Genomic DNA, 22,921 nt, shown 5'->3' with positions numbered 1-22,921 from the left:
GAAAATGGTAGAAACAAGTAAAGATTCACTTTTTGGCATCGTGGACAAAAATGAAACCCTCATTGGAACAAACTACCAGAGTAGCCTAAGATGGATATGGCGGATGAGTCGTTGAACACAGCAGCCAACATGATCAGAAATACATTGAAAAAGGTATATCGTGGTCATTTGCTTCCTAAAATTGGTCACTCACAGTCACAACTTCATACAGTATTACAATTCAAGTGTGAGTGATACTGCAGTAAATTAATTAATTTCCTTGTTCTCAGGTAGAATCAGTTGCTGAAGTCAAGCCAACAGAGAAGAAGACAAAGCCAGGAAAGCCTCGGAGGAGAATCTAACAGCATCACACACAAGATAACACGTACATTTCATCAAGGTCCTAGACTTTACACCAATCAGACGGTACTTAATCTTACATTTCCCATTAGAGTATGAGCAGTTTTTGATATATTGATATATATATATATATATATATATATATATACAGTGAGGGAAAAAAGTATTTGATCCCCTGCTGATTTTGTACGTTTGCCCATTGACAAATAAATGATCAGTCTATAATTTTAATGGTAGGTTTATTTGAACAGTGAGAGACAGAATAACAACAACAAAATCCAGAAAAACGCATGTCAAAAATGTTATAAATTGATTTGCATTTTAAAGAGGGAAATAAGTATTTGACCCCCTTCTCAATCAGAAAAGATTTCTGGCTCCCAGGTGTCTTTTATACAGGTAACGAGCTGAGATTAGGAGCACATTCTTAAAGGGAGTGCTCCTAATCTCAGTTTGTTACCTGTATAAAAGACACCTGTCCACAGAAGCAATCAATCAATCAGATTCCAAACTCTCCACCATGGCCAAGACCAAAGAGCTCTCCAAGGATGTCAGGGACAAGATTGTAGACCTACACAAGGCTGGAATGGGCTACAAGACCATCGCCAAGCAGCTTGGTGAGAAGGTGACAACAGTTGGTGCGATTATTCGCAACTGGAAGAAACACAAAAGAACTGTCAATCTCCAACGGCCTGGGGCTCCATGCAAGATCTCACCTCGTGGAGTTGCAATGATCATGAGAACGGTGAGGAATCAGCCAAGAACTACACGGGAGGATCTTGTCAATGATCTCAAGGCAGGTGGACGGGGCCATGTACCGTCAAATCTTGGGTGAGAACCTCCTTCCCTCAGCCAGGGCATTGAAAATGGGTTGTGGATGGGTATTCCAGCATGACAATGACCCAAAACACACGGCCAAGGCAACAAAGGAGTGGCTCAAGAAGAAGCACATTAAGGTCCTGGAGTGGCCTAGCCAGTCTCCAGACCTTAATCCCATAGAATATCTGTGGAGGGAGCTGAAGGTTCGAGTTGCCAAACATCAGCCTCGAAACCTTAATGACTTGGAGAAGATCTGCAAAGAGGAGTGGGACAAAATCCCTCCTGAGATGTGGGCAAACCTGGTGGCCAACTACAAGAAACGTCTGACCTCTGTGATTGCCAACAAGGGTTTTGCCGCCAAGTACTAAGTCATGTTTTGCAGAGGGGTCAAATACTTATTTCTCTCATTAAAATGCAAATCAATGTATAACATTTTTGACATGCGTTTTTCAGGATTTTTTTATTTATTTTTTGTTCAAATAAACCTACCATTAAAATTATAGACTGATCATTTCTTTATCAGTGGGCAAACATACAAAATCAGCAGGGGATCAAAAACGTATTTCCCTCACTGTATATATATATCAGTGTCATGAAAATGAATAAAGTAGTTGTGTCCTTAACACTCAAGTGTATCCTGGAATGCATGCTGCTCAAATGCCAATATGCTCTGTAACACAAAATAAATAAAAACATGTCAGACAAAGGGTAAATATTGTCCAATCCAGACAGACAAGTCATTACACTGTGTTTATAGTCTTAACTTCAATGCTCACCTTGGCATCGGGAAGGCAGGTTCCAAAAGCCTCAAGCAATAGATTCTCATCTCTCACTGCCTTTTCAAAGTCTGCATAGGACAGTCTGCTGTCGTGGTGGAAACAACTCATTGGTCTTTTATGTTCACACAGTATATTTAATCTGAAGCATGAATTAGTCAATTGTGACTTGAGTTAAATAGGGATTGTAAACACAGGGTACAATGAAGGTACCATTTTTGTAATTACCATCTTCTTGAGTGTGATCTCCACCAGGTCTTTGATGCCCTCGTCTGGGTCCTCCTCTGTGGGCTGTCTGATCAGGCTGTTCTTCAGCATGTGGAACATCTCTTCCTGGGAAATGTACCCATCTCCATTCAAGTCATACACATCGAAGCAGTCTAAACGGGTCAAAGTGTCAGTATGGATAGTTAATAAAGTAGATAATGGTCAAATAGCCTACATTTAAGTCATTTAGCAGACGCTCTTATCCAGAGCGACTTACAGTTAGTGAGTGCATACATTTTTTTTTTCATACTGCCCCCCCCGTGGGAATCGAACCCACAATCCTGGCGTTACAAGCGCCATGCTCTACCAACTGAGCTACATGGGGTACAAGCCTTAATAATACACTTTAAATCTTTCTTACACTTAATTTTTTCATCCAATGTCCCACGGAGAAAGATTGATAGTCCCTCGATCCACTCTTTCACACTGACGTAGCTGTCGTTGTCTTTGTCGAATGCACGAAAGACTAGAATATAAATGCAACACAAGAGTCAAGATTCTTAACAATACCCCACCACAGTATGTCATCAGTATCATCATCTTTTTGGTTTATTCTGTTTCATGTGACATGCAGAAATGTAACAAAAGAAACAAGCCTACCTCTATCCATGATCATATCATCAGTCATTCCAAAGGTGTTGTGTAGAATATTCCTGAATTTCCCTCTGTCCAGACCATTCCCTACCCTCCTGTCACTCTGATCCCCCAGGAGACCATTGAACAGTTGGATCAGACACACTGCTTCTGTTTTGTTAACTGCAGTTAAAAATAGTATTTGTACTCCTCCCATATGCATAATTACATTTGCATAGATAGACTGATGTAGGATTTGATGAACTTGCTAAACACACAGCAGAGAATAGAACACAGAACAAACTTTGACACATGATCCCAACAAAGCAAGGTTATAGCGCCTCCCATGTTTCATAAAAAAGCAGTGCTGCCACGTTCAATGGATCGGGAAGCACAGTTTTGGTTGGAGGAGCTAGCAAGACAAATAGCTAACTAGCTATAACCTTTTTTAGTTTTCAAGTTTTGTTAATAGCTATATGGCTACTCTATCTAGATAACTGCAGAATTAGCAACTAGTTAGTTAACGTTAGCATGTATTGTTGGAAGTTCAGCTAACGTTAGCATGAGTTCAGCTAACGTTAGATAGCTAGCTAACTAGTCAGGACATAAACTTTGACTATTTCTGCCACAACTATCCAAACGGATACTTACAGTGTTTTACTTGTTTAGAAAGAGTTTCAGCGAGATTCTGAATCAATTTTCTATTTATAGCAGCCATTTCAGCCATTGATAGTATGCAGGATTGCTGGCTAGTTAGCTAGCAGTGGCTACATGAAAACACAACTACTTGATGTTGACACCCTGTTACCATAGTAGCTCCAATCCACGTGCTCACATAGTGAGGAGCAAGAATGATACAATATTTAGCCAGTAGAGATTGATACAATGAATGATACATTGAATACTCAACAAAGAAAACTTTTTTTCTTGGAATTTCATTTATTTTAAGTGTATTGATCTGTCTTTTATACAATGAATGAGTGGGTGGCATGATTCAACATTCTTGTATTCCTCAGTGCAAGGTTAACATTGAATGTAATACCATGGCATTGTTGAACGCTCGTTTCTGATTGGCTTGAAGGGCATTCTAGAGAGTGCATTATTTCCCTATAAAGCATGGTATATCTGCAGGGTAGAATTCAATGGTCCTCTGTAGCTCAATTGGTAGAGCATGGCACTTGTAATGCCAGGGTAGTGGGTTCGATCCCCGGGACCACCCATACGTAAAAATGTATGCGCACATGACTGTAAGTCGCTTTGGATAAAAGCGTCTGCTAAATGGCATATTATTATTAATGGCTATAGTTAATTCTTACATGTTCTATGTGTGAGTTGCTTTTGAAAGCAAAAGTAGAATTGAAAGCATTGTGGAATTTTCATAATAGCATGCTAGGCCTGATGGTTTGGTAAGCTAAACTAGCAAATCTGTTTGTTCAATCCAATACCAGTAAAGTGACAACATTATAATTAATAAGAAATCTTGTCAGTCCTGCTTAGCATCATCCCTCAGACCTGAAGGAATCTGAGAGTACCATTTCCTGCACTTGTATGAGGTTGGGTCACAGGTATATCCATATTCACAGCAATGCTGGCCATCGGCGCAGCACTTGCCCTAAAAATAAGAAATAGGTCTCAGAACATGATAGTAATATAAAATCTGCATAATATTGCACATGATCATAATGTCATTAAAACATGTCACACTGCTCTGTACATGCATTACAGATTACATGTTCATTACATTAATAAACATGCTCTACCTCCATAACAACATTGATACTACTACTTTATAAAATGATAGCTCAGTGGTATTTAAGGTCAGTTTTATCAAATCCCCTCTACAGCCTGTCTCCAACAGTTTCAGTATATTTACCAGTGGGTATGGGCAGCAGCCCCATTTGCCAGTTGGTCCCTTGCAGCAGCTGGTTCCAGAAGGGCAGTAGAATTGAGTGTCACAGCGAATGACTCCAGCCTGTGGGGTGCTGTCAGAGGCCTGAGCGAGTGCTGTCCCCGGGACCTGATAAAATAACAGAAAACCACACCATCAATGTCATACTCTTAGGTTAAAATGTAATTGCGTACCAGTGCGCAGGAAATATTTCTCTATTCATTACTTTTTAATTTACAGAAAGAGAACAGTGCCCACTGACATGGATTTTTATTTTATTTTATGTAGAAAGGGTATGCTTGTCACCAGCAATGCTGTTTCATACATGGTGATTTTGCATAATAGCTGTCACATTGCACCTTGCCGACCATAGAGCTCTCTACTGCTTTGCTTTGGACACGGCTGCTGTCAGACTCGAGCGGAGCAGTGACAGGGGTGCTTGGTTCCTCTGCAGCCACCTTCTTCAGTGTGGGAACCCTGCTCCAAGGATGGTCCTCTTTCTCACACATCTGGGTGATTGTGTTGCAGAGGAAGCCTGATGGGCAACAGTGGGCCATGTCAGAGCAACACACCGCCTGGAAAACGTAATAAAAAAGTTATATGGCTTGCAGTCAAAATACCTTTTATGGGGTCTTTGCTCGCACAGCTCTCTAAACCCAAGGTATTTTAACTAAAACATTGGATGTGTCATGCAACGGGGAAGCAAACAACAGTACCACAATGCTGGTTTCTTTTTCCCGTCTTTACAACCGTTGTGCTGTTGAGAATCCCATTTACTAGTTGTGTCAAATTGCCTAGCCTGGTTCCAGATCTGTTTGTGCTGCCAACTACTATGGTTGTTGGCATGACAAACAGATCTGGGACCAGGCTACCAATTGCCCTCATGTGAACCCTGGTTACTCACATGGGGAACTGGACAGCAGGCGTATCCTTCGTTAGTCAAACAGCAGGTTGATTGATCAGAGCAGACCTTCCCATCAGGGCAGGTGACGTAGCAAGAGGCAGGCCCTGTCAGCACTAACACCAATGCAGCTATGCTCCACATCTAAAGGATAGAGAATAAACAAGGAGTTTAGAGGCTTTTTGGAGTAGGTTGAGTTCTAAATGTATTTTATGAAGATGTTTTAAAATAGTGCATAATCTAAGATGTTAACTTGATCATTACACGCTAGGGGAATTTCCAACAATATATCTTACTGTATATGATTGAAAGGAAGCTGACATACAGTCACAGCACTAAATTGAAGTGTCTTGGTTCACTTTCAGTTTCAAATACATCTAAATTCAGATTACTTATACTTTGACTATGATTAGAAAAATGTAATGAATTTGTTGTTTACTAATTCTTCTTAGTTTGTGACAGAGTGATTTCTAATTTCATCGTTTAATATGAAATTAATTCTCCTTTTTAAAATCTCACGTACCTTAGCCCTGTAGTTGGTCTCAGCTCAGGGATTCAAACACTTCCTGTCATGGGGCACAATGGGGTGACAGCCTCTTTAACCAAAACGCTGCTCTTTATACACTAGGTTTGATACTCCCACTTTTAATAATGAGGAAGTAACTTTATCTCATGTCCTCATAAACAGAAACTTAGGTCAATGACGACTCCAGAAGTAGTTTGCTGTATATAACCATGTCCAATAGCACCAGTTGGCTTTATAGACCCTTTGTTAATCATTATGTGAGTCTGTATGTACATCAATACAATGATCATGATGCCTTACAGCTCAAACTTCATAAAGGACTTAAATAGGCCTTCCTCTTTAGTCTTTGATACCAATCTTTCCCATGACACATTCTTCACTCCTCACTGACCCCTCAACGGTTTTCATCATAACACTTGTTTTATAGGTCTAGGAGTTATTTCAACAACTATTAATCATATTCAGAGAAATTTGGAATATAGGGAAGGAAAGAGTGGGTAATTACATATTGTTAGAAGGTACCACATTATTGTTATCAAGGCTGTCTTTACTGGGGTTGATTCCCCCGTGTGACCTTAGGTCAGTCAGACTGACCATGATAAGGTTACTTGAGGACTGCTGTGTTAAACTATTTACATTTAGTATTGTGTTGCAAACTACTGATAAGTATGCAGTCAGTTTTAGGGAAACTGGGTGTAACCATGAGGAATTTAAGGATTAAGGATGCCTGCATATGTTTCGTTTAAAGGGGCAATCTGCAGTTGCTACATCCATTTTTGGACTTATAAGTTAATGATATATAATGATATTTAGATTCTTGAAGAATATAACATAAATGCCTCATGAGATTAGTTCAACTGTCACAACCCATCAGAACCATATCAGCTTGTTTTACTTAATGTAAACAAACACAGCATAGCCTCAAAACGTTAATTTGATATCATGGATGGTCAGTCCTTGCATCCAAAGAATTTGAGCGGTTACATTTCTCCAGGCCTATCCCTCAGCCTTTCACCAAAATAGAGGCTGGGCTACTTTATTGTTTCAAATGCGGATTAGCTCTTTAATGTCCATCCCCCTGAGTTTTAGTGACTTCTCCATTCCACAATTGTTACAGTGCCTTCAGAATTCAAAATGGCTTAAATTGGGGTCATTTCTCACCCATTGTTACGAACCCCGTGGCTTTAAACATCTAGGGTGGATGGACATGAGACCCGTAACATAATTCATGCAAATTATAAGCGTGACATGGAACAGTGAGAAATAAAACTACACGACAACCATAAACTACCGTCAAACATAAAAGGTTTATTGTTGAACACACGGTAAAGGTTTGGGAAAAAGGGCTGAGCAGGACCCAAGAAATGAAACAATAGTGTAAAACACCCCTAAACTGATCTTGCCTGCCTCAAGAACCGCTAAGCTACTGCTAATCATACAAAAATACAGTGGGTGGTCCGCTCAGGTCTAACTAGTGTTTATAGACAGTTTTCTTTCTACGGGTAATGTATGCCCAAGGGCAGCTTGCTTAACTTCCCCTTTTCCCAGAAACACACAAAGTTACCAAACAGAGTAACCAGCAAATTAGTGAGTACACAAAAACACCACAGTATCCATACTCACATACGGAAAATAGTCTTCTAACAACAAACACAACTGACCGGCTTTTAAACAATGGGATGTGTGATTGAAAAACCAGCAACAGGTGGTGCAATGCAGAGGAATGTTCACTGATTGGTCCACCTTAGCAATCAGCAGACACCCTAACGACCACCAATCAGGAACATACAGGACACCTGTGATTAGGGCAGAAGGAGAGGAAAAACACACAGGATACCTGTATCCGTAACACTCCCACCCTTAAAAGAGCAAACCACAATGGTTTGCGACACACGTACCATCACAACACCCAAAATTCAAAGATCATCCTGACAGGATAACAAAAAAAAACCTAGATCATTAAACATGAGACAAAGCATCTGCCAACACATTATCCAACCCCTTTTTGTGGCGGATCTCCAAATTATAAGGCGTTGGTTCTGGTTGTACATCCGGTGGAGAAAAACTAAGGGGTTATGGTCAGTATACACTATCACTGGTAATGCACTGGAACCAACATAAACTTCAAAGTACTGCAGAGCTAACAACAAAGCTAGAGCTTCTTGTTCAATGGTGGAATAGTTTGTCTGACATTTGTTAAATTTCCGTGAAAAATAACAGACAGGATGGTCCACTCCACTCTGGCCCTGCTGCAGTAGAACAGCACCAGCACCTCTGGCACTTGCATCTACCTCCAGTTTAAACGGTCGTTCAAAATCTGGCGCAGCAAGAAAAGGAGTACTACATAAGAGTGCTTTAGCAGTGTTGAAAGCAGTACGACAATCTTCAGACCATACAAATTTTCTCGCCGGACTGAGCAAACCCGTTAATGGAGCAACTACCGCAGAGAAATTTTTACAGAAACTACAGTAGTAGCCAACCATCCCTAAAAAGCGGCGTAGCTCTCTTCTGGTGGTAGGTGCGGGAAATGCATTTATAGCTGAGACCTTGGCATCTAGAGGGCGCACCTGACCATGGCCGACCTGTTTACCAAGATAAGTATCAGTGGCCTTCCCAAACTCGCACTTTGCTAAGTTCAGGGTTAGAGAAGCGGCTGCTAGACGTTCACACACTACCCTTAGAGTGTTAACATGATCAGACCACTCAGTGGAATAAATTACCAGATCATCAAGGTAAGCACTACAATTAGGAACTCCAGCCAATACTGTGTTAACCAGGCGTTGGAAAGTGGCTGGTGCGTTCCGCATCCCAAATGCCATGACAGCATATTGTAGGAAGTGATCTGGGGTCACAAAGGCAGAGATGTCGGAGGCACGTGAGGTTAACGGCACCTGCCAGTAACCTTTTAGAAGATCTAGTTTGGTTACATAAGTAGCAGCACCAACAGTATCAATACAGTCATCCAGTCTGGGTAACGGGAACGAGTCGGGCACTGTGACAGCATTTACCTTCCGATAGTCCGTACATAACCTGGATGTCCCATCAGGTTTAGGAACCAGAATACACGGAGAACTCCAAGGACTTGAACTTGGCATAGCCAGGTTATTCTCTAGCAAATAACCGACCTCATCCCTCATTATCTTTCTTTTAGAGACGTTGACACGATAAGCATGTTGCTTGATAGGTGCAGCGTTTCCAACATTAATGTCATGTTCTAACACATTTGTGCATGTAGGAACATCATTAAAAAGACATGGAAAGCTGTGTAATGGTCTCACAATATCATCTGACTGTCCGTCCGTTAAATGAATCAGGCTTGACGGGAGAGACAGCAGCATCTCTGAATTGGGCAATCTAGCACACTGCTGCTGAGTATTTCGCAACTCCAAACCATCTCCGTCCATATCATTAACATGACCTCCCACTACAGCCGTAGCAGCAATAGAGACAGCCGACTCGGCCAGTTTCTCTGGACTGTCTATCTGAGTGACGGGTCTGGTGTGGTATGTCTTCAACATGTTAACGTGGCACACACGAGATTGGCGTTTTCTATCAGGAGTCTGTATCACGTAGTCAGTTTCACTTAGTTTCTTTTCAATTACATAAGGACCAGAGAAACGTGCTGACAATGACGCTCCTGGCACCGGCAACAATACAAGAACTTGGTCACCTGGCTGCAGTGAACGAGAAACAGCCTGTGTGTCATTTCATCCGTTTCTGTGAGGAAGACAGCGCTTCCTTTGCTAGAGCACAGGCACCATGTAGGCGCTCACGAAAGCGACTAACGTAGTCCAACACATTTTCTTTCACACACAACTCTTGTGATAAAAACTGATCCTTAAGGACTTTCATAGGTCCTCTCATGGTGTGTCCAAACACCAGTTCAGCTGGGCTGAACCCTAAGGATTCCTGTACTGTCTCACGGACAGCAAACAAAACTAGAGGAACTCCCTCATCCCAATCCTTCTCAGATTCCAAGCAATATTTACGGAGCATAGACTTCAGTGTCTGATGCCAACGTTCAAGCGCACCCTGAGACTCTGGGTGATATGCGCTTGACACACGGTGTGTAACTGACAAGGATTTTAACACTTGTTTGAAAAGTTTAGAAAGGAAATTCGTACCCTGATCAGTTTGTGTCACCTTAGGTAACCCAAAAGTTGAGAAGAATTTGATCAACGCTTTACTCACCACCGGAGCAGTAATCCTTCGCAGAGGAATGGCCTCTGGGTACCTGGTGGCCACACACATAATCGTCAACATAAACTGGTTACCAGATTTTGTCTTTGGTAATGGTCCAACACAATCAACCATCACATGTTCGAATGGTTCACCTATGGCCAGTATGGGACAAAGAGGCGCGGGGGAAATAACCTGGTTCGGTTTCCCAGTTACTTGACAGGTGTGGCAAGTCCGACAGAACTGAGCCACATCTTGTTTTAAACCAGGCCAAAAGAAATGTCGCAAAACTCGATCATAAGTCTTGGTGACTCCCAGATGTCCGGACCACTGGTGATCATGAGCGAGGGATAAAACATTTTGTCGAAAGGCTGTAGGAATCACTATTTGGTAAACAGCATTCCAATCTCCGCCAGCGTCAACATGGGATGTCCATTTACGCATGAGGAGATTACCATCAATGAAGTATGCCATGTTTTTCTTCTTTAGCTCCTCCTCTGAGACAACACTAGAAAAACATTTAGCCAGGCTAATGTCAACCTTTTGGTTAGCGATCAGCTGCTCACGAGTAACTGGTAACTGTATTGCCTCAGCAACAAGTTCCACATCCTTCTTCCTTTCTCTGGACTGTTGGTCAGACTGCACCAGCTTACCAGAGGTAGCACCCGAACTATCCTCTGGGTCACACTCTCTGAATAGAATCGTGTTCGACAAATCTATCACTTCACCCACTTGTCGTGCTTGAGCACGTGTGACAGCACAAGCGGGGAACACATCTGGATAACCATGTGCCAGCTCCTCGGAGAGAGACTGGTCACTTTTATCCAATACCTCGAATACGGGTATCACCTTTCCTCTGGCAATATCGTTGCCCATTATGAATGTCACACCTTTTACTGGCAACATAGGACGTACGCCAACTCTGAACACTCCACTGACTAACTCAGAGTGTACGTTGACAAAGTGCAATGGCACTGGGACGAATCCCATTTCAATTCCTTGTACTAACACACTGGAACCACAATATGTATTATTGGACAAGGGCAACACATCAGATAGTATGAACGACTGCGCCGCACCAGTATCTCTGAGGATTCTAACTGGACGCTGAGACGCTTCGTCATCTGATATAGAAACAAACCCCTCAAAAATGAACGGTTCATAACTGTGATCTGGGACACAGACTTTCAAACCACATTCACTATGAGGCCTCTGTCTTGATTCCGGCCTTACAACCGTACGAATCAGCCCAACACCCGTTGGCGGCCTGGCGTGCTGAGGCATCCCCTGTTTGCGTTTAAGCAGAAAGCAATCATTACCCATATGTCCCACCTTATGACAATAGAAACAGTGACGCACATCTTTTGGGCGTGCTGGATGTACTGCTGGTCGACTAGGACTAAAAGTTAGCAACTCTGCGGCCCTGCTCTCCGTACGAGCTGAAAACACGCTCTTATGCGTCAACACAAACTCGTCTGCCAATACAGACGCTTCCGACAGTGAGGATACTTTCTGTTCGTTCAGATAAACTACAATGCGTTCGGGTAAGCAATTTTTTAACTCTTCTAACAAGATTAACTCCCGTAGAGAGTTAAAATCAGTTACCTTACTAGCACTGTGCCATTTGTCAAACAGATTTCCTTTGTCTCTAGCAAACTCCACATAAGTCTGAGTAGAAGCCTTTTTATGAGACCTAAATCTCTGTTGATATGCCTCAGGAACAAGCTCATAGGCACGAAGAACAGTAGCTTTGACCACGTCATAATTCAAGCTGTCTTCAAGAGGTAGCGCTGACAGAACCTCTTGGGCTTTACCTGTTAATTTACACTGAAGTAATAGGCACCATACCTCTTCGGGCCATTTCAATGCTACTGCTATACGTTCAAAAACACTGAAATAGGAATCAACCTCTGACTCCCTAAACACAGGTACCAAGGTGATCTGTCTACTAATATCAAAAGTAGCAGACGACACAGCTGGTGAGGACGGCTCACTAGAAGACATAGTATGAGCAGAGACTAACCTCGCTGTTTCTGCCTCTAGTTCCATTTTACGCATCTCCAGTTCCATCTTACGCGTCTCCTGTTCTGCCTCTAGTTCCATCTTACGCGTCTCCAGTTCCTGATCAAGCCTACGCGTCTCCAGTTCCATCTTACGCGTCTCCAGCTTGTCTTGCCTGATCTGTGCTCGCTCTTCCGCCTCCATTTGGAGCCGTGTCGAGCGGACATCCATCCTAGCATCACTGTCAGTCAGTGGGGAGAGTGGGTCAAAACGGGGCAATGTGGCTGGAGCCTCGTCCTCAGACACCGATGGGCTTACAGGAGCAGCAACCACATCCCCTACAGGAGCAGCAGACTCAGGCAGCGGTAACTCAAGCACTCGCTCGTTCAATAATATCTCTAACACTGCTTTCCTCACTTCGGCTTTCACTAAACCCCTCGGTATGGGTACAGAAAAGTGGTCAGCCAAAACCTGTAGATCCACTCTACGGCAGTTCTCAAAAACCTCCCACGTAGGGTTTCCCAAAAATGCATCCAACTCAAAAGTAGCCATCCTAAACTAGCAACACGAGCCGTCGAATACTGAACACAAAACAACAGGTAGTTACAGCTGCCAAACTCAACACTGAACCAGACACTAACTAATTTGCATGAGTAGCACGGGTATCAATGAGAATGATCCCGGACGGGCCCCCACATTATGTTACGAACCCCGTGGCTTTAAACGTCTAGGGTAGATGGACATGAGACCCGTAACATAATTCATGCAAATTATAAGCTTGACATGGAACAGTGAGAAATAAAACTACACGACAACCATAAACTACCGTCAAACATAAAAGGTTTATTGTTGAACACACGGTAAAGGTTTGGGAAAAAGGGCTGAGCAGGACCCAAGAAATGAAACAATAGTGTAAAACACCCCTAAACTGATCTTGCCTGCCTCAAGAACCGCTAAGCTACTGCTAATCATACAAAAATACAGTGGGTGGTCCGCTCAGGTCTAACTAGTGTTTATAGACAGTTTTCTTTCTACGGGTAATGTATGCCCAAGGGCAGCTTGCTTAACTTCCCCTTTTCCCAGAAACACACAAAGTTACCAAACAGAGTAACCAGCAAATGAGTGCGTACACAGGACACCACAGTATCCATACTCACATACGGAAAATAGTCTTCCAACAACAAACACAACTGACCGGCTTTTAAACAATGGGATGTGTGATTGAAAAACCAGCAACAGGTGGTGCAATGCAGAGGAATGTTCACTGATTGGTCCACCTTAGCAATCAGCAGACACCCCAACGACCACCAATCAGGAACATACAGGACACTGTGATTAGGGCAGAAGGAGAGGAAAAACACAAAAGACACAGGATACCTGTATCCGTAACACCCATCTACACACAATACCCCATAATGACAAAGTGAAAACATGTTTATAGTTTTTTTTATAGATTTATTGAATATGAAATACAGAAATATCTCAATTACATAAGTATTCACACCCCTGACATGTTAGAATCCCCTTTGGCAGCGATTACAGCTGTCTTTCTGGGTAAATCTCTAAGACACGTGTCAAACTCATTCCACGGAAGGCTGAGTGCCTGAAGGTTTTCACTCCTCCCTTGTACTTGATTGATGAATTAAGGTGTCATTAGTAAGGAACTCCCCTCACCTGGTTGTCTAGGTCTTAATTGAAAGAAAAACCAAAAACCCGCAGCCACTACTCAGCCCTCCGTGGAATGAGTTTGATACACCTGCTCTAAGAGCTTTGCACATTATTCTTTTTTAATTTCTTCAAGCTCTGTCAAGTTGGTTGTTGATCATTGCTAGATAGCCATTTTCAAGTCTTGCCATAGATTTTCTAGCCGATGTAAGTCAAAACTGTAACTAGGCCACTCAGGAACATTCAACGTCGTCTTGGTAAGCTACTCCAGTGTATATTTGGCCTTGTGCTTCAGGTTATTGTCCTGCTGAAAGGTGAATTTGTCTGTATCTTTGTAGTGACTGGGTGTATTGATACACAATCCAAAGTGTAATTAATAACTTCACCATGCTCAAAGGGATATTCAATGTCAGCTATATATATATATATATCCCCCCCCAATGCAAATGATGTTGCATTGGCATACATTTAGGAACTTCTCTTATCAAAATTGTAGTTGTACAGTATTTCATGATGCGTCCTGGATGATAAGTATAAATGTAAATATTTACTCTCATCCCCATGCAAATCATTCATCCATCCACTAAAAATCACAATATTACCACGGCTAAAACATTAACACTTTAATAATGAAACCCCATTCATATATATAATTCATAGTTTTATAACTTATTACATTTAACAGAATTGAACAGTTTGTCCCTTGTTATTATGACCATTTCACTCGTATTTTCACAATCCCAACTTCAATATGAGGCTGGCAAGAGAAGTGGCCATCATATCAGATTACACGCATCATGACACCAGCATAACAAAGTCCCAAAACGACCTCATTGTGTAGCTAGCGACGCAGTTTTAGAAAGATGAGATGGCCAAGAAGATGAAAATAGACATTGTAGGCCTGCATACCAAGGGTGTACAAAATGAAAGTACATTTTCATTTCATAGGCACATTCTTCAGTTCAGTTGGGCCACACTTGACGACTTATGTGGTGTCCTTGTTGACATTTATGTGGATCGAATGAAAACGGATCTGCTAAAAAAACAAAAAGGAAGATGCAAAGTTGTCACAGAGGGTTTGATGACCTGTAATTCCAAGTTCACCAGACCTTATGGTGCTTTCAAGACAACTGGGAACTCCGAAAAGAAACGAGGTCAAATCATGACGTCCGTGATCTTCAGGTCGGAAAGTCTGAGTTCTAGAAAGATGCCAGAGTTTCCGAGTTGGATGACCGTTCAAATATATTTTTCCCCAGTCGGAGCTCGTTTACCCCCCCCAGTTCCCAGTTGTTTTGAACGCGGCATTAGTTTAACTTCACATTAGAAACCCCCCATCCCATCAACTCTCAAGCCAGCAGTTCCCATTGTCCATCAACTACCCCAGGTGGGATTTGTTGGCAGTTGAAAGGCAGAAGCTCTCTCCTGCTGGACAGAGAACCACACCGCTAGATGTCAGAAGATGTCTTATTCTTCTTCCTCCTCCCGTGTTTCTTCTGCTTCTTTTTTCTTTTCTTCTTTGATTTGTCCTGTTAACATTTACAACAGTTGGATAGGGAAGTGTTAGGCTTCCATTCTGTTATGTTTTTATATACAATCTGTGCATAAAAATATATTTATCAAGCAGTATTATATTACATGTCAAAATGTAATACATTATATTACAAATGTATTACATTTTAAACAATTCCAAGAGTTAGCTATGTATTTATCTGCAGACAGAGGCATGTTGTCATTGTCTGGTAATTTGCTGACATTTTTTAAAACAGAATTTAGTCACCATTTCTGATATGCCAGACACTGCACCAGTAAACATCTGTCTGGCAAAAATAAAGGCAGTGGCCGTTCTCATCCTGTGGTTACTGTATGCTTATCTGGCTTAACCACCTACTGCTGTTATTTTGTCTTGTTCCTTCTCTTCATTACTTCTCTTTCTCTTCTTGGGTTCACCCTGCAGAGACAATGCAAAAACTAACAAAACCACAACGGCTGGGAAATTCCACTGACAGCTCCCTAACGTCCAATCACAAAGTACAGTATTTCACAATGATATAGGATACAAAACAGTTCCCGCCATTTAACACTTCAACTACGGGTGACCTATGCCCTGGAGCAAATGGATATAAATCATATAAGCAGTCATCTAAATCAATAAATAAAACATGGCAGATGAACAGTGGAGAATAGAGTAAATACACTTACACCCTCCTCCACTTCTGAGTCAGCGGACATCTCTGAGGGAGAGTCTTTATGACTTCGCTCGGCTTTCCTCTTCTTCCTGCGGCTCTTTTCACCCTAAAGGGGCAAACATTTACAGCCCTTAGTTCCCTGCAGCCCGGCATGTTCATTTACAGCCCTTAGTTCCCTGCAGCCCGGCATGTTCATTTACAGCCCTTAGTTCCCTGCAGCCCGGCATGTTCATTTACAGCCCTTAGTTCCCTGCAGCCCGGCATGTTCATTTACAGCCCTTAGTTCCCTGCAGCCCGGCATGTTCATTTACAGCCCTTAGTTCCCTGCAGCCCGGCATGTTCATTTACAGCCCTTAGTTCCCTGCAGCCCGGCATGTTCATTTACAGCTTGGCATGTTCAAACACACATTCAGGCAGAAATACAAAATAGAAGGACTAACAGCCACACAGATGCTGTCGTTACATTACCTTTTCATTCTCACCTTCTGTCTTTTTCAGCTCCATCTTCTTCTTCTTGGAGAGAAACAGAAGGAGAGGGAAGGAAACCTTTTTTTGCATATAAAACATATACATTTAGTGAAGAACTCACGTAACAAAAAAAGTTAAGACATTGCAAATGAAGGAACAGAAATCAAACAATGGCTGAACAAACACTTAGAGAAACACAATGACGGTGAGGGCCAGGACGGAATGTTGAGAAGATTAAATAGTCCACCAACCAGAACATAAGGCCTAGACTAGAAGTATCCAACTAGATGTGATTCAAATAGATTTCTAAGAGTGCAGAAATGTCTTAAACTAAAAATGACTTATTTCATTATCTAAGGAAAAATATGGTATATTCTCCACATCAAACTAACCTTGCCGGCGGGCTCAGATTCTACAGAAGTGACATCCGATGCTTTCTTGGAGGAGGACTGCTTCTTCTTCCCTTTCTTTCTGGCGCTCTTTTCATTCTGACCACACAGATATCATAAAAACAATTACAGTCCACATTTCCCTATGAAATAGTAGGACAATAATATTTCTCAATATTCAATCCAACCAAAATAGTTACAGGAAATTAAATTCACAATACTTCACACAGCTCTTTGTGCCCACTGAAGAAATATAATTACTTCTAATTAATGATATTTCTTTGGTGCCGATAGGGTGACTAGGAAACAGTAGGACAAGCTGACAGACTTATCACTAACTACTATGGTACATACCTCGTCTTCAGAGTCTGAGGAGGAGCTGCTAGAGGAATCAGAACTCGATGAGGAGGATGAAGGAGAGGAACGCTTGACCAAACAATGAAAGCAGAGCTCATTAGATTTGAAGACAGTAACTGACACAAAAATACATTAGTGGAAAGCTTCCATTTTTAAAGGGCAGATCCCACTGCCGCAGTATGTCTACCACCAGTCTTCAACAAAACATTGGAGAGCTTTCCTCACCCTATTGGCCTTCTTTCCTTTTTCTTTCTTCTTTTTCTAAACACAAAACAGATTCAGTGTGAGAGGTGGATACATTAAAACAAAATGGTTGTATTAAGAAGAACGTGTTCAAACATTCATTAGTTCCTTGTGCTGTTGGACTACTAAATGCAAAGTAAATTGTATCAGTATACGTACTTACCTATCCAGTGCAGTTGGGACAGCGGTCGGTTGTGAGTGAATGTATTAATGTCCTCTGTTTTTAGTGTATGTAACATGATGGACTGACTGGTTTAAATGGGTATGATGTGAGAATGTATGTGTATGTGATCCTTTTAATGGAAGGTGATGCCAAAGAAAATGTTCCATCCTGGATGGACAATAAAGTTGTATTCTATTCAAAACATGGATGAACTGGAAGCATACCTCTTTCTTCTCCTTCTCCTCTTTCTCCTTGTCAACGCCACCTAGTAACTTCTCTCTGTTCTTCGCCAGCTCCTTCTTCCAATTCTATAAGAAGCAAATAGTGATGTTTTATGTAAGCTAAATATTTTTAAAAAACACTGGAATTGTACAGTATAATAACAGTAAAATACAGAACACACAGGTACATGGCTGGTTTTGTTTACATTTGAACAATACATAATTATAATAATTATAATTATAATTAGTCATTTAGCAGACGCTCTTATCCAGAGCGACTTACAGGAGCAATTAGGGTTAAGTGCCTTGCTCAAGGGCACATCGACAGATTTTTCACCTAGTCGGCTCGGGGATTAGAACCAGCGACCTTTCGGTTACTGGCACAACGCTCTTAACCACTAAGCTACCTGCCGCCCAATACCTCGTTCATTTGGTCCTCAAAGTCCGCCAGGGCTCTGGAGCCTTTCTTCTTCCTCTCTATGATCTCCTTCACCTCTTCCCTGATAAAAACAACAAATCAACACTCAATAATGGATCACAGCTGATGGTGATGTAGGTCCAAATATTCAAGGGCATGGCAACAATGTCTTGTGATTTGCAGGCAGCATTCCATACTGTGTAGCCTACTATTAGAAGACAGCAATGCTTTATCACCCTGATTTACACACATAGAAGGTAATAGGGATCCACCATCTACCCGTGGACATTCTTCAGCAATATCAATGACGGATGTCCATCTCGCCAGTTGTACAACCTGGAGAACTTTTCAGGCACAACGCCCGAGTCCTTAGGTGTGTTATCTTAATGCTTACCATGTTGGCCGTGGTCTGCTCAGGTAATCCTGGATAGAGGGTCCTGCATTGGGTGCGGGTCCCTTGGCCCGTGATGCAGCTATGGGGTTCACATAAGACTGAAAACACAAAAAGGGAGGCAGTCAGACCAGACACCTCAACATCTGGTTACCATCCCTAAAATACACTTCGCCAAACGAACAGTAGATCAGCATTCTGTGTGGTCCCGGCTTAGACAATAACACTAGCTAGACAGGAATTGGAAGCATAGGGTGCATTTGTAAATTCACTCTGGAGTTTCAGAGTGCATACTGGACACTCTGGCCGAGGAGTAGGGTTGATCTGAGCATTCTGATCTCAACGGCAGTCAACTACACAAGCTAAATGGTTAAAGTTGGCTAGTTTACTAGCTACTTCTATACACAAATGAGAGAACACCTCACTCTGAAAATGTTACTCGCCCTAGCAGAGCTGGTTAGAGTGCTTTCATGTTATGAGGGTTAGTGACTAACTTACGGCAACTATTGAATAAAGTTTTTTTTAGCCTTTGTTTACTTACACCGGTCATAACTCCTGTAAGTCGCTCTGGATAAGAGCGTCTGCTAAATGACTAAAATGTAAATAACAACCGAGTTAAGGGCATTTTGTAAATTCATCAAATATTCTGCGGCCTCTGGCACTCAAACCAGCAGAGTGCTCTGAAATCAGAATAGATTACCAGGGTATATTTACGAACGCACCCATAATAAACACACAATATTTTTAATTGGCTTGGTACCAGTAACTTTGACTAGGGTCAAACAAGTCCAAGGCGATCAATCCCAACTCTATGGCCTTTTCATACAAAGGTATGTTTACAAAGTCATACAGTAGTAGCAAAGATAGCTAGCTAATGCACATAGCTAGCCAGTCCGGGCAATTCTGTTGATGATGAACTCGAGCCTAATTGGCAGGCTTAGCTAGCTACTGTAACAGTAGCTTCTTCGTCCGCGTTATTTGGATTATGTTAACAGACAGGATGTGTTAGCTAGCTACCTATATTATTATAAACAGAAACAGATTGAAACTGATATTTCGACCAAAATAGATGATACGTTTAATAGTCTTGTTGACGCGCGAGCTAATAGTTGTGGCACGGATAGTGGTCCTTCTTGCTAGCTAGTTGCTAACTTGTTCTTCTGTTCTGTATCTGCCAGGTTAGTTTGCCTAGCTAGTTAGCTATATTCGTTCGATAAACATAGCGTATGTTAAAATAACTACAATTTGTGCACCTTTGATATAACTAGTTTAATTTAAATTCAAGTTGCCTGCACACTTAGTTACAGTAGCTAGCTTAGATGGCCTAGCTAACATATAGGCCCATGCTTTTTCAGTGCCAGCTGTTAGCTATAGCCAACACGTTCGTTTATTTTCATGCATACCATTAATCGTAAAAAGCTAAATATCCACATAACTGGATTTATTTCACACATGGCTTACCACTCTATTGTCTCTCTTCCCCATTTCTACAGATTTAGCCTATTATCGGGCTAATATCAATCAATTGAGCACCGTGGCATGCTTCCCGTTGACGTTAGCCACTACAAAAAGCGAGGCTCTTTAAAGACGTTACGTAGCTACAGCAGGTAGCTGGTTTCCACTAGATAAAACAACCACAAAGTCAGCGTTGGCTACAAAAAGTTGCTTTTTGGTCTTAATTTAAGGCTCGGGTTAGGCATACGGTTAGTAGTGTGGTTAGGTTTTAAATCAGATTTTAACAAGATAAATTGTAGCAGTGGGCGGGGTTTAGACTTAATTAAGGCTTTGTGGCTGTGTTAACTAGTGACGACCGGTCTCTGACGACGGACACAGACATGCAGTACAATCACAGATAGAACAATGAGACATATATTTTACCAGATGTATAAATGTGAAGCATCCGCTTGGCGTTTCCACTCACTGTACAAAAAATGGAAGCGAGAGAAAGCCCACTGGCTGGCAGTGGGAGAAGATGGAATGAGATTGATTTTGGCCGACATTCTGCAAATATTCTCATCGATGAAACATTTGATCTCAATACAGTTTTCTGTTCCCTAAACTAGAATATGTTATGAACAGAGTGGACTAAGTTTTGTAGACTTTACCCTTTGCAACAAAAAAAAATCGCGTTGTTTAGAAGGAGTGCAAAGGCGACTTGAGTTATTGCACACTTCACAAAGTAGGCGTTCCCTAACGGAAATATGCTGATGATCCTACAACGCGCCAATAGCTAGCTCGTGCTTGGCTCTGCCCACCTCCTTGATTGTTCTGCCCACTATGACTCATTTGTTCCCATTGGAAACGACAGGATGTGGTCTATCTTGGTTTACTAAAAACTCTTTGGTACAATCAGAGACTACAGTATGGTACAGTCTTTGGTACAGTTGCGATAAGGAAATTACTGCCACCTAGCGGTAAATAGATAAATAAATACAAATACCATCATAAAAAAACACCGGTAGACATTTACCTTTATAAAATAACAGGAATTGTGTTAGTAAGAGTATACACAATATAAAAGAGGTTTGCGAGCATTACTACATAGCAGTTTAGAGAAAACCTAAAATAAAAAATAGAAATATTCCACCTCCCTCCAAAATAGAATAGTGCCAAACTATGTTACCTAAAATGTGATCGGTCACTCCACACTGACAGCGGGGTGAAGAAAGCGCAGCAGTGCGTCTTCATCCTCAGGAGACTGAAGAAATTCGGTTTGGCCCCTATAAGAACCTCACAAACTTCTACAGTTGCACCATCGAGAGCATTCTGTCAGACTGTATCTTCCCCTAGTACGGCAACTGAGAGTGGTGTGGTCAGCCCAACGCATCACCGGGGGCACACTGCCTGCCCTCCAGGACATCCACAGCACCTGCTGTCACAGGAAGGCCAAGAAGATCATCAAAGAACCCAGCCACCGAGCCACGGTCTGTTCACCCTGCTACCATCTAGAAGGCGTAGACAGTACAGGTGCATCAAAGCTGGGACAGAGAGACTGAAAAACAGCTTCTATCTCCAGGCCATCAGACTGTTAAACAGTCACCACTAGCCGGCCTCTGCCCAGTACCCTATCCTGAACCTTAGTCATGGTTACTAGCCGGCTACCACCCGGTACTCTACCCTGCAGAGACTGCTGCCCTATGTACATAGACATGGAACACTGGTCACTTTAATAATGTTTACATAATGTCTTACTCACTTCATATGTATACACTGTATTCCAGTCAAGGTTCATCCTATATAACTACTGCTGTACATACCTTTTCTATTCATATACTGTCCATACATACCAAAACATTAGGAACACTTTCCTAATATTGAGTTGCACCCCCTTTTGCCATCAGAACAGCCTCAATTCGTTGGGGCATGGACTCTATAAAGTGTCGAAAGCATTCCACAGGGATGCTGGTCCATGTTGACTCCAATGCTTCCCACGGTTGTGTCAAGTTGGCTGGATGTCCTTTGGGTGGTGGACCATTCTTGATACACATGGGAAACTGTTGAGCATGAAAAACCCAGCAGCGTTGCAGTTCTTGACACACTCAAACCAGTGTGCCTTGCACCTACTACCATACCCCGTTCAAAGGCACTTAAATCTTTTGTTTTGCCCATTCACCCTCTGAATGGCACACATACACAATCCATGTCTCAATTGTATCAAGGCTTAAAAATCCTTCTTTAACCTGCCTCCTCCCCTTAATCTACACTGATTGAAGTGGATTTAACAAGTTACATCAATAAGGGATCATAGCTTTCACCTGGATTCACCTGGCCAGTCTATGTAATGGACACTCAGTATATATACAGTACATTTATATGACATTGCTCATTCTGATATTTCTTAATTTTTAACTTTTTGGATGATGTGTGTATTGTTTTGTATTGGTAGGTTTTACCGCACTGTAGAAATACATTTTGCTGCACCTGCGATTGTCACGACTTCCTCCGAAGCTGCCTCCTCTCCTTGTTCGGGCAGGCTTCGGCGTTCGTCGTCACCGGCCTTCTAGCCACTGCCGCACCTCATCTCATCATTCCATTCCATTTGTTTTGTCTTGTTTATTACACACACCTGGTTCATATCCCCTCATCAGTACCTGTATAAGTGTTCCCTCTGCCCCCTTGTCTTTGTGTGTGATTGTTTATTATGGAGATGATTA

At 42.0% G+C, this 22,921-nt stretch overlaps 3 protein-coding genes and 1 non-coding gene across 9 annotated transcripts; all 4 read right to left on the bottom strand.

Moving 5' to 3' along the window:
• Positions 1-1,671: 1,671 nt before the first annotated feature.
• Positions 1,672-3,586, bottom strand: LOC121585674 (EF-hand calcium-binding domain-containing protein 1-like). The gene is made up of 6 exons (XM_041902003.1): positions 3,423-3,586; positions 2,799-2,954; positions 2,560-2,664; positions 2,159-2,311; positions 1,932-2,035; positions 1,672-1,825 (listed from the first exon to the last, which is right to left on the bottom strand). The coding sequence occupies exons 1-6, from the start codon at positions 3,496-3,498 to the stop codon at positions 1,775-1,777; spliced, it is 645 nt and encodes a 214-aa protein (XP_041757937.1). The 5' UTR covers positions 3,499-3,586; the 3' UTR covers positions 1,672-1,774.
• Positions 2,451-2,523, bottom strand: trnat-ugu. Its single transcript has one exon. It is a non-coding gene; the product is annotated as a tRNA-Thr (tRNA).
• A 517-nt stretch (positions 3,587-4,103) lies between the features above and the next one.
• Positions 4,104-6,190, bottom strand: LOC121585672 (progranulin). Of its 3 annotated transcripts, none has more exons than XM_041902000.1 (5): positions 6,084-6,190; positions 5,564-5,704; positions 4,966-5,234; positions 4,645-4,788; positions 4,104-4,383 (listed from the first exon to the last, which is right to left on the bottom strand). In XM_041902000.1, the coding sequence occupies exons 2-5, from the start codon at positions 5,702-5,704 to the stop codon at positions 4,278-4,280; spliced, it is 660 nt and encodes a 219-aa protein (XP_041757934.1). In that variant the 5' UTR covers positions 6,084-6,190; the 3' UTR covers positions 4,104-4,277. The 3 variants fall into 3 exon arrangements, with proteins under 3 accessions (XP_041757934.1, XP_041757936.1, XP_041757935.1); XM_041902002.1 differs by having other exon boundaries at positions 5,028-5,234; XM_041902001.1 differs by having other exon boundaries at positions 5,019-5,234; positions 6,084-6,189.
• An 8,349-nt stretch (positions 6,191-14,539) lies between these two features.
• Positions 14,540-20,563, bottom strand: LOC121586748 (protein FAM133). Of its 4 annotated transcripts, none has more exons than XM_041903698.2 (11): positions 20,229-20,561; positions 18,771-18,868; positions 18,380-18,458; positions 17,962-18,045; positions 17,557-17,592; positions 17,329-17,400; positions 16,978-17,073; positions 16,586-16,663; positions 16,131-16,223; positions 15,820-15,879; positions 14,540-15,457 (listed from the first exon to the last, which is right to left on the bottom strand). In XM_041903698.2, the coding sequence occupies exons 1-11, from the start codon at positions 20,250-20,252 to the stop codon at positions 15,377-15,379; spliced, it is 801 nt and encodes a 266-aa protein (XP_041759632.1). In that variant the 5' UTR covers positions 20,253-20,561; the 3' UTR covers positions 14,540-15,376. The 4 variants fall into 4 exon arrangements, with proteins under 4 accessions (XP_041759632.1, XP_041759633.1, XP_041759634.1 ...); XM_041903699.2 differs by having other exon boundaries at positions 16,586-16,630; positions 20,229-20,560; XM_041903700.2 differs by having other exon boundaries at positions 16,586-16,627; positions 20,229-20,559.
• Between the last annotated feature and the right edge of the window lie 2,358 nt (positions 20,564-22,921).

Source organism: Coregonus clupeaformis, chromosome 17 (genome assembly GCF_020615455.1).
Source record: "Coregonus clupeaformis isolate EN_2021a chromosome 17, ASM2061545v1, whole genome shotgun sequence".
Lineage (NCBI taxonomy): Eukaryota > Metazoa > Chordata > Actinopteri > Salmoniformes > Salmonidae > Coregonus > Coregonus clupeaformis.
Note: the sequence above shows the minus strand (reverse complement) of the source record. Positions and strands in the feature narration are given on the sequence as shown.

Bases quoted from the DNA above. Each gene is read 5' to 3' on its own strand.
- LOC121585674 (XM_041902003.1), bottom strand. From the start codon at position 3,498: ATGGCTGAAATGGCTGCTATAAATAGAAAATTGATTCAGAATCTCGCT. The intron at 2,665-2,798 runs GTAGGCTTGTTT...TTTATATTCTAG, and splicing joins TGATATGATCATGGATAGAG to TCTTTCGTGCATTCGACAAA. The intron at 1,826-1,931 runs GTGAGCATTGAA...TTTGTGTTACAG, and splicing joins CCTGCCTTCCCGATGCCAAG to AGCATATTGGCATTTGAGCA.
- LOC121585672 (XM_041902000.1), bottom strand. From the start codon at position 5,704: ATGTGGAGCATAGCTGCATTGGTGTTAGTGCTGACAGGGCCTGCCTCT. The intron at 5,235-5,563 runs GTGAGTAACCAG...TACGTTTTCCAG, and splicing joins CCTGCTGTCCAGTTCCCCAT to GCGGTGTGTTGCTCTGACAT. The intron at 4,789-4,965 runs GTGACAAGCATA...TTATTTTATCAG, and splicing joins TGTATGAAACAGCATTGCTG to GTCCCGGGGACAGCACTCGC.
- LOC121586748 (XM_041903698.2), bottom strand. From the start codon at position 20,252: ATGGGGAAGAGAGACAATAGAGTG. The intron at 18,046-18,379 runs GTATTGGGCGGC...TGCTTCTTATAG, and splicing joins TTGAGGACCAAATGAACGAG to AATTGGAAGAAGGAGCTGGC. The intron at 15,880-16,130 runs GTAAGTGTATTT...TTGTCTCTGCAG, and splicing joins ACTCAGAAGTGGAGGAGGGT to GGTGAACCCAAGAAGAGAAA.